This window comes from Branchiostoma belcheri, unplaced genomic scaffold, assembly GCF_001625305.1.
Source record: "Branchiostoma belcheri isolate BF01 breed outbred unplaced genomic scaffold, Haploidv18h27 scaffold162, whole genome shotgun sequence".
Lineage (NCBI taxonomy): Eukaryota > Metazoa > Chordata > Leptocardii > Amphioxiformes > Branchiostomatidae > Branchiostoma > Branchiostoma belcheri.
In genome coordinates, this window is record NW_017803069.1 from 248109 (window position 1) to 265084 (window position 16976).

At 41.6% G+C, this 16976-nt stretch overlaps 1 protein-coding gene across 1 annotated transcript in view; it reads left to right on the forward strand.

Moving 5' to 3' along the window:
• The first annotated feature begins 668 nt into the window (after nt 1–668).
• The window catches only part of LOC109466283 (glutamate receptor 2-like), a 55719-nt gene continuing 39411 nt past the window's right edge, over nt 669–16976 (forward strand). Inside the window, exon 1 of the mRNA XM_019763991.1 lies at nt 669–780. Within this exon, the coding sequence (XP_019619550.1) occupies nt 669–780 (112 nt within the window). The remainder of the gene's footprint in view (nt 781–16976) is intronic.

Sequence of the window (16976 nt, forward strand, 5' to 3'; positions counted from 1 at the left end):
GCACATGCACCAAATATTTCGAGCCCTGTGTTGTCATGAATAAAGAATCATCACTTGAGGAGCTATAGGCAAACAGGGGGGTGGGGTCATCAACATTTCGATATCCCGTTCACACCACGCGTCAGAAAGTACAACTCATCTCTAACAGTGGGAGCGTGACTTTGATGTGCACAATTGAACTCTACATCGGCCTTTTTTGCACAGGACATTGAACGTGAAGCAACGATCCTCCTCACCTACTGTACATGTACATCAAGCCTTCTTTCTCGAGCCTTCTCATTGGATGACCATCAAAGATTCAATCAGCTTTCGGGGGTTGAAGGCACACACACGTACCTGTAATGTTCTTCAAACCTCACGAAGAGCGCGGTGCGTACCCGCAAAGATGCCACCAACAGCCGTTGGAACAGTCTGCAGTCAGCTGATGGATTTATAAACTTCGAAAAAAAAGAGAAGCTTCCTTCGCGTTGGCCAACGTCAGATTCCTCTGCATAACTCAAGTTAGTTGGCTGAGCAGGAGATCGCATTCGCGGCGTGCAGTGGTGGTATGATCAATCGCAATGACGTTTCACTGAAGGGCCCGTAGATGGTAAATTACCGCCCATATCGAAGATTCTGGGCGCTTGTCGATCTGCAAAACGGACGGGCAGGTCTTCCGGTTCTTCAACATGGCAGGACTGCAAACTTTCCTCCTCTGGCTCTGCCTTGCGTTGGCGCTGCATCTGCGGCTGACGGTGGTACAAGTTGCGGCGGTTGAAGCACCGGCAACCGTCACCATAGGTAGGTTTGTTTTGTGTATTTCTGCGGTCCAGGAACGCATTGGTTTTTGTGTGTTACAAGCTTCTAGTTCGTAGAGGCAGTGAAACCTAGCGGCGCTGGCAGCCGGGCGACTCTATCAGTCCTTAGAAAGTAAAGTTCGAGCTGCTAACATCAGTGGAGATGAAAAAAAGGTTGGAAATGAGACGGTTTTGCACCACGAAGGAGGGTCGCGATCCCTGAAATGGTCGGTTGTTTCCGCTCTTTCAACTACAAGGCAGACAATTTGGAGCTCTTCGATGCCTTACATGGCGGAGCTCCAACTAGAATATTAATTCAATCCCGTTTGCCTGCGGAGGGCTCCATAGATTTACTTATCCCTCTCACTTGGGACTTCGTACACTCCTTCGCTGCAGTAATCAAGCACCGGTAAGATAACGAGGTAGAGATGGATTGTCTTTGCTTTAACTATCGGTCTGCAAGGACGAAATTGAAACACGGATTAAAATCCAGCCTGTCATTACCAGCCTGGATTTATCGATTCTGTGGGCGCGCTTTTGCGCTAAGACCGCGCTTCTTCTGTATCTGTATCTGTATCTGTATAGCCGGTATAGCCGCACTTTGGCGTAACACACCAGCTTCTGTATCTGTATAGCCGGTATAACCACCTCTCGGCGCAACACACCAGGTTCTGTATCTGTATCGGTATAGCCGGTAAAACCTCCCTTCGGCGTAACACACTAACTTCTGTATCGGTATAGCCGGTATAACCGACCTTTGGAGTAACACACCTGCTTCTGTATCTGTATAGCCGGTATAACCACTCCTTGGCGTATCACACACAGCTTCTGTATCTGTATAGACGGTATAACCGACTTTGACATAACAGACCAGCTTCTGTATCTGTATAGCCGGTATAACCGCCTTTTGGCGTATCACACCAGCTTCTGTATCTGTATAGCCGGTATAACCGCCATTCGGCGTAACACACCAGCTTCTGTATCTGTATAGCCGGTATAACCTCCCTTTGGCGTATCACACCAGCTTCTCCAGCTTCTGTATCTGTATAGCCGGTATAACCACCCCTCGGCGTAACACACCAGCTTTGCAGGCACGCGGCGCGGCGGTAGCTAGCTAGATTACTCCGAACGACTTGTTACACTCGATCTTTGCACATTTAATTGCAGGAGTTGTTTAAAGCTTTCTAGTGATGATGTCCCAACTGTACTTGATGGCCACTCTACGATAGGTCTTGGAAAAGACGAGTTTTTTAACACGTCAATCTTGGTTAATAACTCTGATATTTGAAGTCATGACTGTTTCTCAATCTTTTCTTACACCACTATTATGTCGAATTGTGCATGTTACGTTAAGGAGATGTTGTTATCGTCATATTTTACAGCTAATGACACGGTTACGCAGTTTACAGGTGCCTGCTGCGGGCATGAAATTCCCAGAGTTGTTAATACAAAAACCCTATTATTAGCTACTGTTAAAACCAGACTGCAAAACTGGATAACCTGGTAGACATTTTTGCAAGATCTGCAACACGATATATCTTGAGAGTCCAAAACACAAGCATGCTGGACAGAAAGGTACCCACTCTAGATCACAAAGCACATCTAAGCCCAAAAATCAAGGGCGGTGAAAGAACGATTGAATAGAAAACAAAATCTTTTTCATGTCAAAATGTAAAAGCTGGACGTTTTATTCTTTATTCAGCGACATACTCATCTAGTCTTTAATTCTCAGACCTACGCACAGTTCTTTCTATTAAAACGACAGAGCGATTCAGTGGAAATTCCAAACTTGAGTGTATCTATGCATGTATTCACAACTTGTTATTCTCCCAGACAACCGAAGTGTCACCGAGAGACAAATCATATGTGACGGTCCCTCCTGTGGTTATGGCCGTTATGATGATGATAACAACAACAGACGTAATATGAAATGGTTACCGTTCTGACGCAGGTTACAGTGATTATACCTGATAGCTCTGCGGCTAAGTGGTACCCTAGTCAACCTCACTACGTCAGGCAACCGGAGAGCTCAGGGAAAATACGACCTTCATTTGTTACGAGCACGAAAAACACCGTTCTCAACTCCATTCCCGAACTTTTTTATTTGAATCGTAAATAGAGTACCCGCTATTACCAGAGGTAGACGCGCTGTTATTTTTTGCTTCCGCTGCCCTTGTCAATGTGTGCCATTTGTAATCTCTGTAAATTTACGCGATGAGAGACAGAAATGGAATAAGCTACATGTATGAATAGCAACGAAGCAGCCACTGCAGCGTATCTTACGACGGGGGTGGCTATAATCTCAAAGGTAAAACAACAATTTAGAGAACTCAGACCTCCATGAAATATTCAATCTAGTGTGCTTGTGACTGTGTCCTCTTCTATCTCATGCACCATGGTATCTACAAGTCTTTCTTCATCGTGTAAGGGAAACCGCACTACATGTAGCTGTCAAGGAGGTCATGTAACGAAAAACACCTGTGAAGACAGCGACCGCTACCAGATGTAGACGTGATTAATGACTTTCTATCTTGGGACAGACTGAACTCAACCATAATATCCATTATATCCCGAAGTATTTCGGCCATACCGAAACACAGACACACACACGGACATACGTGCACACGTACCAAAAACAATACTTCCATTTTTTTTCTTGAGGTAATATAATGGTATTAAAGCGTTGCAAGATTGTCAGGTCCTATAAGACGACAGGCAATATCGATCATCAGACATGCAGACCACGAGGTTCCTCAGGTTAAGGTGATATCATGGACATCAGCCATGCAGAAAAGCCTACATCGCAGATGCGCATAATCAGGTAGCCAAGCGTATGCCCGGAATGTTCACACTTGGCGGTGGAGCTGACATTTGGTCCTTTATGTCGGTGCATTTCACAGTGTTTGCCCTTTCTGGCGACACCTGTAAAAATCAGCATCGTTTATCATATAAGCGTGTTACCTTCCCATTCCTCCGGTGCGCCATCATTCAACTCGATTTAACACAGACAGATACGGCGAACTTCATCTCATTTTATAGCTTCGAACAGGTCGTAATGAAGTAGTGGAATAGTGAAATTTCAGGTCGCGACTTCTCTGCAAATTCAAAACTAAGGCAGAATTGCTAATGATTGGTGTATTGTTGCTGCTGCTTTGTTGTAAATGCCATAGCGCTAACCCGAGTCACCGGGCCCGTGAGCATAACTCTAAATAGCCCTAGTCTTCTTCACCGATCTGTAAAAGGTTTAGGCAATCGGGCTTTTAAAATGACCCCTGTGCCTCTCTGATATGCCATTCACGAAGTTTCGTCGGGCCGCTCCCACAGCGAAAAGTACTGACGACGGCTTTCGTGTGGACGTCCGGCGTTAAGCCTGGTTTGCTGCGGTCTCTTACTGCACAGTATCAGTCAAATGTAGTAACTAGAGTTCCACGATCTCATACCTTCGCCAAATCATGTTAATCTTTATGACTGACAAATTATAGATTATTCCCCCTGATTATGCAGATAGGATCCTCATTTCCATGAATTATATAAGTTGATCATATTCTTTACAAATAGACAGTTTTATTTTAACAAAGAATTTCCTCATAAATTATGCATGTTGAGTTGATTATATGGATGACATCCTCTGGGAACCCGAAAACTGATTCGAGCGTGCGAAAAAAAAGTTTGGCAAAAAAATAAATCGCCTTCATTATGAAAACTACGTGGTCATAAAGGTTGACTAAACACACAGAGCATGGTATGGCTAATAATAGACTCTTCATTTTCATTTCTTGATATTTTCTTCTTTTCCTTTGGAATTGATTTTGGCATTCTACGACATTAGTATCGTTTTCCAATTTTTTGTTGTTGCAAATTTACGGTATATATTTGCTCATTTTGCAGCAGTTTTGTACGATTTACAGTATGGTCGAAAACTTTTTTTTTTTGAAACGGACGAAAAGTCATGCGTGCGTCGATGTCATCCATACAATCAAATCCAAATGGCCTCACTGGAGAAAATATGGTGTATGGTGCAGAATAATCTCGAGCAAGTCACATCTTTTCTTGGCAGCATAATATCGTTTCCTCTTGAATGGAAACCATCACGTCTCTGCCCTTGATATGCCTTCTAACGTAAAACTAAATCTCATATACAGTATATCTTCCTACCTTCTTTCGTTGGAGCGGCTATATCATGATCGCACATACCAGTCACTCACTCCCTATCTACAGTTCTAAATCGAATAGCCAATCTATCTTCCTATTGTGCGAACAAAAATTTATTTGCCTTCTGTCCGCAAAACACATTGCAGAATTACAGAAACTATTTTGTTATCTTGACAAGTTGGTTTTGTGATGCAATTTCTCACGGGCTATATAGTTCTGATAAACAACCAGGCATGGGCAGTTTCTGATAGAGCCACCGCCACACATTCACGACGACCTTATGCTGAGGTTAAATCTCCAAACCGGGGCCCGGCCGGGCAGTCTTATGGAACGAGTTCATGCAAAGGTCCACTTTTTATATCTAAGGATCCAAGATTTTTTTTAAACATGGACTGATTCGTATCACCAGCGGGGCTGGAATCTTAGAAAAACGGCTCACTTTTCATTGTCTGATTTTTTGTTTGAAATCCACTCAAAAACGCAGGGAATGCCATTTCAGAAGGTTCAGTTTTCAACATTTTCCGGGGGAGCATACCCCCAGGCACAACCTCGGGCGCTCGCTGGTCCCTCATACAGTGGGAAGAACCCGGCACCCTTCAAAGTCCTGACTACGGGCATGAGGTTTCTGGATTACTGGTATGGCCATAATTAGCCTGCCCGTGACGGGAGGATCACGCGTGTTGTTACGGGAGCCGGCACTGATGTATGCCGCTTGTCTCCTCACCACGCCGCCCCGACGCCGGGCACGGAAACGGGCGTAAATCACGTCATGCGGCCTGGTCTGATAAGGGTACACGCTCCTCACTTCTTAAAGACCAATTGACACCAAAAAAAGCCCGTAAAATACATACAAATATCGGAAGTATACATACAATATAGTCACTTGAAGTTGATTTCAATAATGATGACTGAGAAACTGAGTTTGTACGGCCTTCTAAAAGTGAGTTTTTGGAGACTATCCAGTAAGCTTCCCAATTGCCCACTTCGAGCATCTCTATTTGCATCTCTTTGTTTTATTTTTACCTTTCTGTGCTTTTTCTTGAGATGGCCATGGCATCACGGGGTGACATCACCTCAGGAAAACATACAGAAATGCAAAAATATAATTTAGATACGCAAATCGTCTGCCCGGACTGGTTTGTGCTGACTTTCTCAAGGCAGGGCATTAAAATTTCGAATGTAACAGAGGAATCGTTCATATTTATTGTAAATGTGTCTTTTGGCCAGGGAATTCTAGTTATGTCAATTACAATCAGATAAGGTCATATTTTGGTGTCATGAGCACTTTCTTAAAGAGATTTACTACAAAACTCCAGTATCACTTCAACCTAATTTGTTTGTTTTCCTTGTTTCTAGCATTTGTATTAATCACGTGTTATGCTATTTTCTTGGCATAGTTATAATAATCATTTGTTTTATTTATGTTATCAATATTTTATCGTCGTAATTACGTCACTAATTTGAAGACGGATTGGTTAATTTCATCTCTTATGTTTAAGTTACTAGATCATGTGTTTTGGCTATCCTGTATCATAATTTGATTTCCTGTTAATGTAATTACTATCATTTACTGTTTTCTCTTCTTCTTCTCCAAACCAATAAGGTCAATGACCTGAACCAGACGTCTGTCACCACGGTAACTACTGTTGTTACATCATGTTGCAATTTTATAGCAGAAGGGATTTAGACTCCTGTCTGACCATATGTGTTTCAGTCATATGCGAAGGTAAACATTATGCATTTGCTTTGCAAATGTTACCTTTCTTGTTCATGACAGTTTCTTTCAATTCAATTCAATTCAAAGCCATCGTTTTGCTTCCATGACTTGTACATAGACTGTGTCTAGGTTTAACTGCGTAGCTTACGATGCACCGCATAGCTTTCCTTATCCTCTTAGTCTCCAGGACTAGATGTGCGAGCTGTTTGCTAGCTTGACAAAGTTCAATGCTTGGTCGATATACATTGGCATGGACGGATATTGTACTTAGTCTATACCTTGGAGCAGTCTGAATACCCAGTTCCAGACTGTTATAAGCCTGTTTCTTGTGACATTTAACCTAGGAAAAGTGGAATTCTAAAGATAGATTGATGTGACCTGCATGCCAAATACTAGCAAAAAGATTACTTCTTGACATAGGCTGGTCTCAATTCCGAGAAAACGTACTTAGCTTGGCGGTAACCTTGGCGGTAACTAATAAAAACTCAAGCGGCTGTGATGGCTGGAGAGAATTCATAAGACGGTAGCGACCTTCAAAAATTCTCAAAACTTCGTTGTAAGGCGTTGTTTGGGTATTTGGCTATTATAACCTGAATATTCCAGATATAACCTTCAAAGAAGGAAAACGGATTGTGGTGTTCGGTTGCATTTTTTAGTAGGACAGGGTCTTTTGATTGAAACATGACAAAATATTTCAGGACTTAATTTAAGGTGTTACTGTTTGGGAATACCTGATATGGGATGCCTATGTTCATCAAGTTGGGTATAGCAAACCAACAGACGATTCTAGATATCTGTCAGGAAGAATACTTTTTATCCTTATCCACCCATGAGGTGTCAGATCTGCATCAACCCGACCACTACTGACAATGTGGGTGTTTAAAGCCCCTGTCACATAGCTCTTTCGGTCTGACTGGAAAGGCAGTACCAAATTGGCAAGAAAACAGAAACTATAGCATTGACGTAGAAGCCAACAGATAAAGAATAAGTGTCGCTGCTAGGAGAGAGTGTTGCAATAAAACCTTCCTGCAGCTGTCACCTGCGTCGTGCCTGCTGTAATTCTTGGCAGAGATAACCCCTTAAGTAATTGCATCATTGGCAATGTCTTGAAAGGGACCATTACGGTCCGCACGGTTCGTGAGTTTGTCTGTTTCAGCGGTAATCCATGAACGGCCATCTCATCGACAAGAACGGCAGAACTTCAATAACCGACATTGGTCATTCGACTGCTGCATTCAGCATTGTGCGTCATAGCGAAGATTCAATGAATGTTCGGAGCTGCACTAAGTGTTCGGGAGAAGCTATATACAGGGTGCATATTGTTGAAATATCTGGAACGTGTTCATGGAGTGTAATAGTAAAGCTCTCGGAGTCGTACTTAGTGTTAGGGAGAAGCTATACAGGCTATAGATTGTTGAAATATTTGGAACGTGTTCATGGAGTGCAACAGTAAACCTCTCGGAGTTGTTAGGTGTTAGGCAGAAGCTATACAGGCTATATATTGTTTGGAACGTTCTTCATGTTTGAGTGCAACAGTAAAGCTCCTATAGCCTCAACATTGAAAAACATGAGTTTTGTGCATTTGTCTTGCACATTGAACTAGTCCTGGTAGTGTCGGGACATGTATAAGCATTATGTTGTATAGTTTCCCATTCGAGAAAAGTATCAAGCATACATGTATATTTCTTTTTACAAAAGAGTGTTTTGCAAAAGACAGAAATATTTAACGTATACATTATGTCAATACGACGTTCTCGTCCATATTCCTGTAGTCATAATTTTTATAAACTAGTGTTATTATCATCATAATCATCATTACTATTATCATTATTAATATTGATTTGTTTTCATTGTTGCCATACATTTTACCCAGTACAACTGTCGATCAATAAAGTTCGTTCATTTATTAATTCATTATAAACTAACTTGTCTTATAACAGAATGTAAAACAAGTCCATCTAAATGTATCAGCTGAAAAATACTGCTGGGTTTGGCGATTATTTTGCAGCTGAAAACACTCACGTCTGACATTAACAACACACATTGTTCAAATGTATGTCCCTTACCCAAGAGATTTTCTGTGGCAGCTTGATGCTCAAACTACATTAAATCAGAGCAGCAGTAACGAGGCAAACAGAATTTCATGAAGTTATTCAAACAAACTCCCCAAAAATTGCGTAGATCAATCCTCACATGTAATGAAACTGACGATATAGCTGTGACAACGTAGCCAAATGTCTGATGGTTCGTTATGCCTTAACTGCACGGTACATGCCGTAGGTTCAAGCGGATGATAGAATAAAAACAGGTCTGTCATTTTCCTTACCCTTAGAGACCTATTAGATGTTAATTCTGGCAGAAAAATATGATTCATTGCTTGACTACTCATTGCAGAAGACAAGGGGAAGCGCCGCCAATGTTGGGCAGACGACTCTGATACGTGCAACCGGGCTGCGTTTCCTTACTTTACCCGATCAATTTCGGTTAGTAGCAAATGTCATATCTGTCAACACTTCAATGCGGGCTAATTCCTTCTGCCGACGATACGAACTCACCCGGGACCGAATTCTCCTCCATATGATATATGTATAGCTTGAGTCGCTAATGCTATTATTGGTAACGTTACGCGGTGTCGGGTGACGACTAAGGCCACAGCAAGTAAATTTTATGGATGACATCCTCCGCAGACTCCAAATCTAATGCCATAGGGTGAAAAAATAACAAGGCCGGCCCAAAAAAACAAGGTTCCTACATTTTAAAATTTTGACATCATAAACCTTGTTAAACAAGAAATGGTTGTGCCGTGTTTACTGTCAATTATTACAACATCCATTTTTCACTGAAAAATAAACGATATCGATTTCAATCATTGTACAAATGGTTCTGATTCAGTGAACATGACATATAAAAGGAATCAAATGCATCACTGCTTCAAAGTAAAACTCAAAACAATAAATCAGAGCCTTGTCTTGTTTTGTCTCATCTCTTCATGCTTATATGCCATCCACGTTCCGGCATGGCCACAGACATCTTTGCCCATTCTCGGCATGTTGACCACTGTCAGAGGGCAACAATTTTTTTTCCAAAACCAGGCGAAAATTAATGCGCGCGCTGATGCCATCCATAAAAATTACTTGCTAATACGAAACACTCTTGACATTTTGGTCGATCCTGACGTTGACGCCCTTTTTAATGTATGCCCCAAGTCATAAAGACACCGTACTTAATTCCCATTCCAAACGGCGTGTTATAAAAAAGTTCAGTAACGAAGAAAGATTGCCGGAGAATTAGTACGCAGGATTATCTTTCACTGTGAATGATGACGAACGCTCGACTTTGCACTCGGAAATTTGTTTCTCACCTAGACGCTGATCTCTCGGATCATTATCCCTTTAAGTCTTTTAGCCCCAAAATGTAATCCTGATCTTTGTGTGATCCTTTTCCTCGTGTAATTACATATAAAGAAACAGTGTACGAGCTTTGTAACGGGATTGATATTTTCCATACGTGCAGAGATTATGTTTTTTTCTGGCTGTTGATTATCAGTGAAGGTTACATTCATTTTCTTTGTGAATTGCATCACAAATCATCAGATTATAAATCATAGGTTTAGGCACAAATCACAAGCTACTTCATAATTTCAACCTAACCTTGCACAGATATTGTTAGTGGCATGTGATCCATCAGTATATGATCCATCAGTTAAAACAGTTCATGTTGCGATGTGCAAAGCTGTTGGAGGTAATATGGCGGTAACATTTCGTGTCTTGTTTTGTGAGAACTGCGGTAGGATTTGTGTTGTGTGACCACTGTGTGGATGCATATAAGATTACTAAAGAGTACGAAAAATATCTGAGAATTACAAACATTCTCAGACCACAGAACAGCCATCATAAAACTCCGGATTAGATCAATTCTATTGTCTCTAATGTCTCAAAGTCTGCTTTTTTCAACGAAATGAAAAGACAAAAACCCTTACTTACCTAGAAAATCCAGCTAAAAAAGTCCCACCAAAAAAAAAATCCCAACGAAAGAAAAATTACCAACAAAAAGACTTCTTTACATTTGGTTTTAAAGTGTAAAGAAGTGCCCTGCACAAAAAAAAAACTGCACAGAAAGAAGTGCCCTGCACACAAAAAACTGCACAGAAAGAAGTGCCCTGCACAAAAAAAACTGCACAGAAAGAAGTGCCCTGCACACAAAAAAACTGCACAGACAGAAGTGCCCTGCACACAAAAAACTGCACAGACAGAAGTGCCCTGCACTTCACAGGGGCAGTCCTGAAGCCCTGCTGAAGCCATTCATGTAGCAGCCTGGTTCAGCTCACGTATCTCTGCTCTGATTGATGTATTGAATGTGACATCCACCACACTACTGTTCCCTTGATTAAGGGCAAACAGAATCATCCAGCAGGGTTTACTACTGGCACTTGGCAAAACTCCAACGAGGCCTTTCCACGTACAGATATCAATTTAAGTGGGCTTATTATGCTTTTTGGCAACTGAGACCGGGATGTCACACATCGCATGCCGCAGTCTTGGTGCAGTCTCTTCTCTAACCACACAGAACAGCCGTTACAGTTCTGCTATTGGTTTGCTTAATGCTGCATTATGTAACATCAGGACGATGCAAAAAGTAACTTTTCTGGTCATTTCATTCAAAAGTAAGTTATATATAGCATGATAATAGCATACTGAATATTTCTGTAGGCCATTACAGCCAGGCCATTGCATTTCTGCAATTGGTTTGCTTAATGCTGCATTATGTAAGCATTAGGACGATACAAAATAAGTAACTTTTCTGGTCGTTTCATTCAAAAGTAAGTTATATACGGACAGGGTATGATAAAAGCATTTTGAATATTTCTGTCTTAAAATAGGATCAACACTTTTATTCCAACATGTAATCACCAGACGTGGTGACGGTACACTCAAGTTTTATCAACTTATAATGCCGCCACCAACACAGGGGACAAATACATGACAGGACAATATACTCATTTACACCTGAGCTAAGTGAGGAAAGTCGTGTACTCGTGAGCTAAGTGAGAAAAGTTGTGCCCTTAGGAAAGTGCATTTCCTAAGGGCACAAGATCGGTGGCATGTCAGGACTCGAACCCGGGACTCTTAGTTCCGAGTCGCGCACTCTGCCGCTACGCCACACGACCCCACCATCAACACTTTAAAAGGCTGTGTGTATCACCACGACCATTATTTTCAGTCAGTTGTTCTTAAAACAACCAAAGACACACAAATTCAGAACCTCCCGTACACACCCGAATGTTTTCAAACATTGGGCTGGCGAATAGTAGCCGATGTAGCCCAACACCAGCCGACCTTGCTCCCGACCTACTCCTAACCATGGTTGTGGGGAGTTCGGCTAGTGTTGAGGAGGCCATATTCGGCTATGTGTGACAGTGGTTTTACTAGTAAAGTAGCCTTCTCGAGTACCAGTTGACAGATACATACGTGGTTACATCCGCCTGATATATCATACGGGTTTACGACTCAATAAAGGGGAAACTCAGACACGTTCCTACATTCACGCTGTTTCCAGTAGTCCCGAAAGAGAATCCCTGTTTCTATAGATGGGTTAGAATATTGTCTGATATGTTTATTACACCTTTCATAATAGTGTTGCAGATGCTACGGGTTGACTTACACAGCCATTGCCGGAGTACATATTAGATTGTATATTAACTCCACCGTTTGCACACACACACACACCATGCCTATGTAGCGTTGTTAGGTGGAATGGTTTAGTTTTCTGTCCATAACCGCCGAATATTGGAAAACAAATTCAATATACAGCCACACAGTATTTTACAACGTTGTATATATAGGAGTTCTCGATACGTTTTCGAACCACCTCGAATAACCGTCGCGCGTTGGCGGAATGATTTTGTCATCGGAAATGAGTAAAAATCAGCCGTAAGGGCGGAATGTCACAACCTGACACGCGCTAATTCGGTGCCTACGCCGTGCATCTATTGCCTCCAATTTAGTCCGCAATTTGTCATTTTTCCTCCGCTATTTCATGTTAAGTTGCATTAAACTTCCTATCGTTCATTATTTGACTGTCCTAACTAACACAGATATTGACATGTAGTAGCCACTAGAAGCATCAGATAACTAAAGTTGCCAACCAAGTTGTTCAAAAACTCGTATTTTCCAAGAACTATATATAATTGAAGAGTGGAACTCGTTGCCACCAAGCACAGTTGGGGCATCATCACCAGAAAGTCGTTCGGTGTGATCGATATAGCTAGCTGTCGCTTCACCGAAGGGCGGTTATACTGGCTCTACCGATACTTATACAGATACAGACACTAGGTGAATCACATTGAATGCGATCCTTGCGTGTTTTCATCAAACAATGAATGTAGTTTTGGCGAATCGTGCTCTGGCACGGTTTAGAAGGTGTGAGTATGTGAGGAATGCGATTTACCTAATCGCGGGTACATCGGTTCTGTGTGAACAAGGCCTTCGAGTGCATTGCTTGCATTGTTGCTTGCACTGCCGAAATTGAATTAGCGACTTTAAATGAAAACGAATTAGAAGTTAAGTCATCTGAGGCAACTACCCTTCTGCAGGAACGTGTACTTAATGATCACACATCTTACGTTACACGCCCGAGGCCACACAGGCCATTTCTTATCAGCTACAGACAGGTGACAAGCAGTCTAACCTCTCACAGGGTGGAGATTATGTTACTGTGTGTAATTAATTGTGTTGGAATCACTGTCGAGTAACTTAATTATTTCCTAGCTAGGTTTCCGATATACCGTAAGTCGTATTTCATGCCATGTGCATGTCAATAGACTTGATTATTTGTCACATTTATTTAGTACGTGTATTTTTATTCTAATCGAAAAACGTCACAACTTAAAAAGTTGTGAAAAGTAGTTTTGAATGATAGTGTCATTTAAAAAAATTCTTTTATGGAAAAAAGGGGATAACTATAAGAGAAAGCGTTATCACGACTTTTTCAATTATCACGTTTTCCAGTGAAAATGAATTTACGTACTAAACGCCCCTGCAGTTCTTGAGCAAGCCGCTAGGGGGCCCGAACCTACGTCACGTCTTCCCCAGCACAAGAGCTACCTACCACTCAAATTTCGTGCCCCTAGCATGTCTAGATCATGAGATATCAAAACCGGAATTTCCGCTGCAGTACCATAACAAGCCGCTAGGGGGTCTAAAATCTAATCATTTCCAGGTCTCATCAAGACCTACCCACCTACCAAGTATCAAGACAATCCATTTAAGCCTTATCAAGTTATCGTGTCCACAGACAGACAGACACACACACACACACACACACACACACACACACACACACACACACACACACACACATACACGAACGCCTACAAAAAGCATAACCTTCTTGGCGAAGGTAATAAATGAGACAAAAAGCTATCTCTGTGTGAATATCCATCCCAACTGTTCATCAACTGAAGTTGTCGCTTTTAAAAATCAATAAACAGTACCGTGATAAGAAGATTACTGCTGACATATTGATAGACACAGCTCTGATGAAAAATGATGGTGAAATAATGGGACGTAATGGCGGGTATTATATGATATGGCAACGGTGTGTGTTCAGGTCGCCTGACTCGTTATTTGTCAAACAGGAGACGTTAAAAATGTAAGCGAGGACCCGATAAATCCATACATTGATGACAGAATGGAAGGATGCTTCAGAATTCATACAGACGTTGAAGGCCGTCTGTCTCATAGCTGATGACATGAGTAACTGGTAGTTATAACCTGTGATAGCGGCCTTTGCCCAGTCCTGGTGATCTGAAGTCACTGATGATATGGGCGATCGTACGCAGCATTTATGTATTTATTTTGGGTGAAGATACAGCCAAGGCTGCCCAACTAGCACAGGGCTATTATCAAGGGATAACTTTCTGTATCTGTATAGCCGGTATAACCGCCCTTCGGCATAACACATCAGCTTCGCAGGCACGCGGCGCGGCGGCAGCTGGCTACATTACACCGAACGGCTTGTTACACCTAACCCTTAAATATCTACCTCTAAACATTGTTTGAAGCTATCTAATGACAATACCCGTACTGTACTTGGTGACAGCGAGTTCCACTCTGCAATAGTTCTAGGAAAAATGAATTTTTGAATACCTCAATTCTGGTTGATAACTCTGGTACTTGAAAGCATGACTATTTCATTTTCTTTTCTTGGCTTATAACTGGGAAAGATAACTTTGAGGCTGATACGAGACAGGGGTTCGCCAGCCCTCCGTGATTTGTAGTAAATTACTAGCTGCGGACTGCAGAATTTGGACCATTGCACACTGGGGCATGCTCCTACTCTTTTTCGAAAGGTGTGGTGAGTTCTTGAACATGCGTGGGATGTGCCATTGTGATTTTTATTTCAAACAATTCGCTCATCCAAACCTAAACTATTATGTGACTGTTTTATTTTATAGTTGAATTTTTGTTTCCAAGTGTGTTTCCAAGTTTCACGATAGTTGAAAATGAGTTTTTGAACACCTCATTTTTATGAGTTTTTTTACTTTAATAACTCTGATACTTGAATGCATGACTATTTCTTTTTTTATTTTCTGAGCTCGTATTAGGTACTTAGTAGTTAGCACGTCCACCAGTTTGTTAGTCATTTTGTTCATCATGCATCGTCTGGACATTTTTTGTCTGTCTTCCATTGACACCCACTGAAGGTTTCTTTTCATTTCTGACACTTCCCACAGCAAGTCATTTGTATGGATGATGTCCGCGCGCACATTTATTTTAGCCTGATAAAAAAAAAAACAAGAAATTTTGTTGCCTTCTGACAGTGGTCACCATGCCGAAAATGGACAAAGATGTCTGTTGCCATGCCGGAAGGTGGATGGCAGATAAATATGAAGTCTTATATTTTGATGGAGTGATGTATTTCATTCCTTTATATCTTCAACACTGAATCAAACCCACGTGTACAGTACAATGATTGAGAATTTATTTTTCAAAGTTGTTTCAGTGACAAATGGATGTTGTAATAGTTGACAGTAAACTTAGCACAATATAAGTATCATTTCTTCTCATATCATTCAATGCTTGTGATGTCAAAATTTTAAGTGGGTATCTTGTTTTTTTTTGTCCCACCTTGTTTTTTTCGCCCTATCGCATTAGATTTGGAGTCTGCGGAGGATGTTATCCATAGAATTTACTTGCTGTGGTCTTACGGGTAATCGAGGCAATGCGTGAACGTGCTATTAACTACCAACACGTTAAACGCCGCATCAAAAACAAATTATACATAAACCTTAACGAGACACCGCGATTGGTCACCTGCACAATGACCTCTCATTAGGCAGTAAATACGAATGACATTGACATTGTCGATATTGGGTCGTTTTTAGTCTGTTGGGTATTCATGAGGTGATACGAGAAATCATTTAACCTGGCCTCCGGGCATCTATGTAGTTGCGCCTTTTGCTCTTAAGTAACAGTGCTAGTGGGTGTCACTGGAAGACAGACAAACTTGTCCAGAGACAGACTATGCATGATGTACAAAATGACTAATAAACTGGTGGACGTGCCAACTACTAAGTACCTAATACTAGCTCAGAAAAGAACAAGAAATAGTCATGCCTTCAAGTACCAGAGTTATCAAACAAGGATTGAGCTGTTCATAATCTCATGCTTTCCTAGAACTATCGAAGAGTGGAACTCGCTGTCACGAAGTACAGTAGGGGCATTATCACTATGGATAGCTTTAAACAATGTTTAGAGTTCAAGGGTTAGTTGTAACACGTCGTTCGGTGTAATGTAGCCAGCTGCCGCCGCGCCGCGTGCCTGCGAAGGTGGTGTGTTACGCCCAAGGGCGCTTACACCGGCTATACACAGATACAGAACTTTGATGTCAGTCAAGTTGCGTAATTTGCATGTGCCTTGATCGTATGAGATTGGGAAATCATGCAGACTCTTGCATGATTGTCGGAACATGAGCTGAATTGGGAAAGGAGATGGTAAAACCTGAAAACGCCGTTTCTTGACAAGCATAACTGTGTTGGAATCTGTGGCATAAAACGGCTGTGTAGAAATGTATACCCGGGTTTATCTCAATGGACACGAATAGAAAATTGAAGCACATAATGAAAACATGCATGGCATACATCGGAAAATATTATCATTAAATAATGTCTAGACGGTAGAAATACCTCCAATAACCGTAAAAGCCTATTCTCATCCCATCCTACTCACTCTTGTATCGGGTAGATTACCCTTATGGAACTGTAGTCATGTATACGTAGCAGTAGTAGCCAAATATTGTACATAGCCATAGCATATTTTAGAATCTTACAC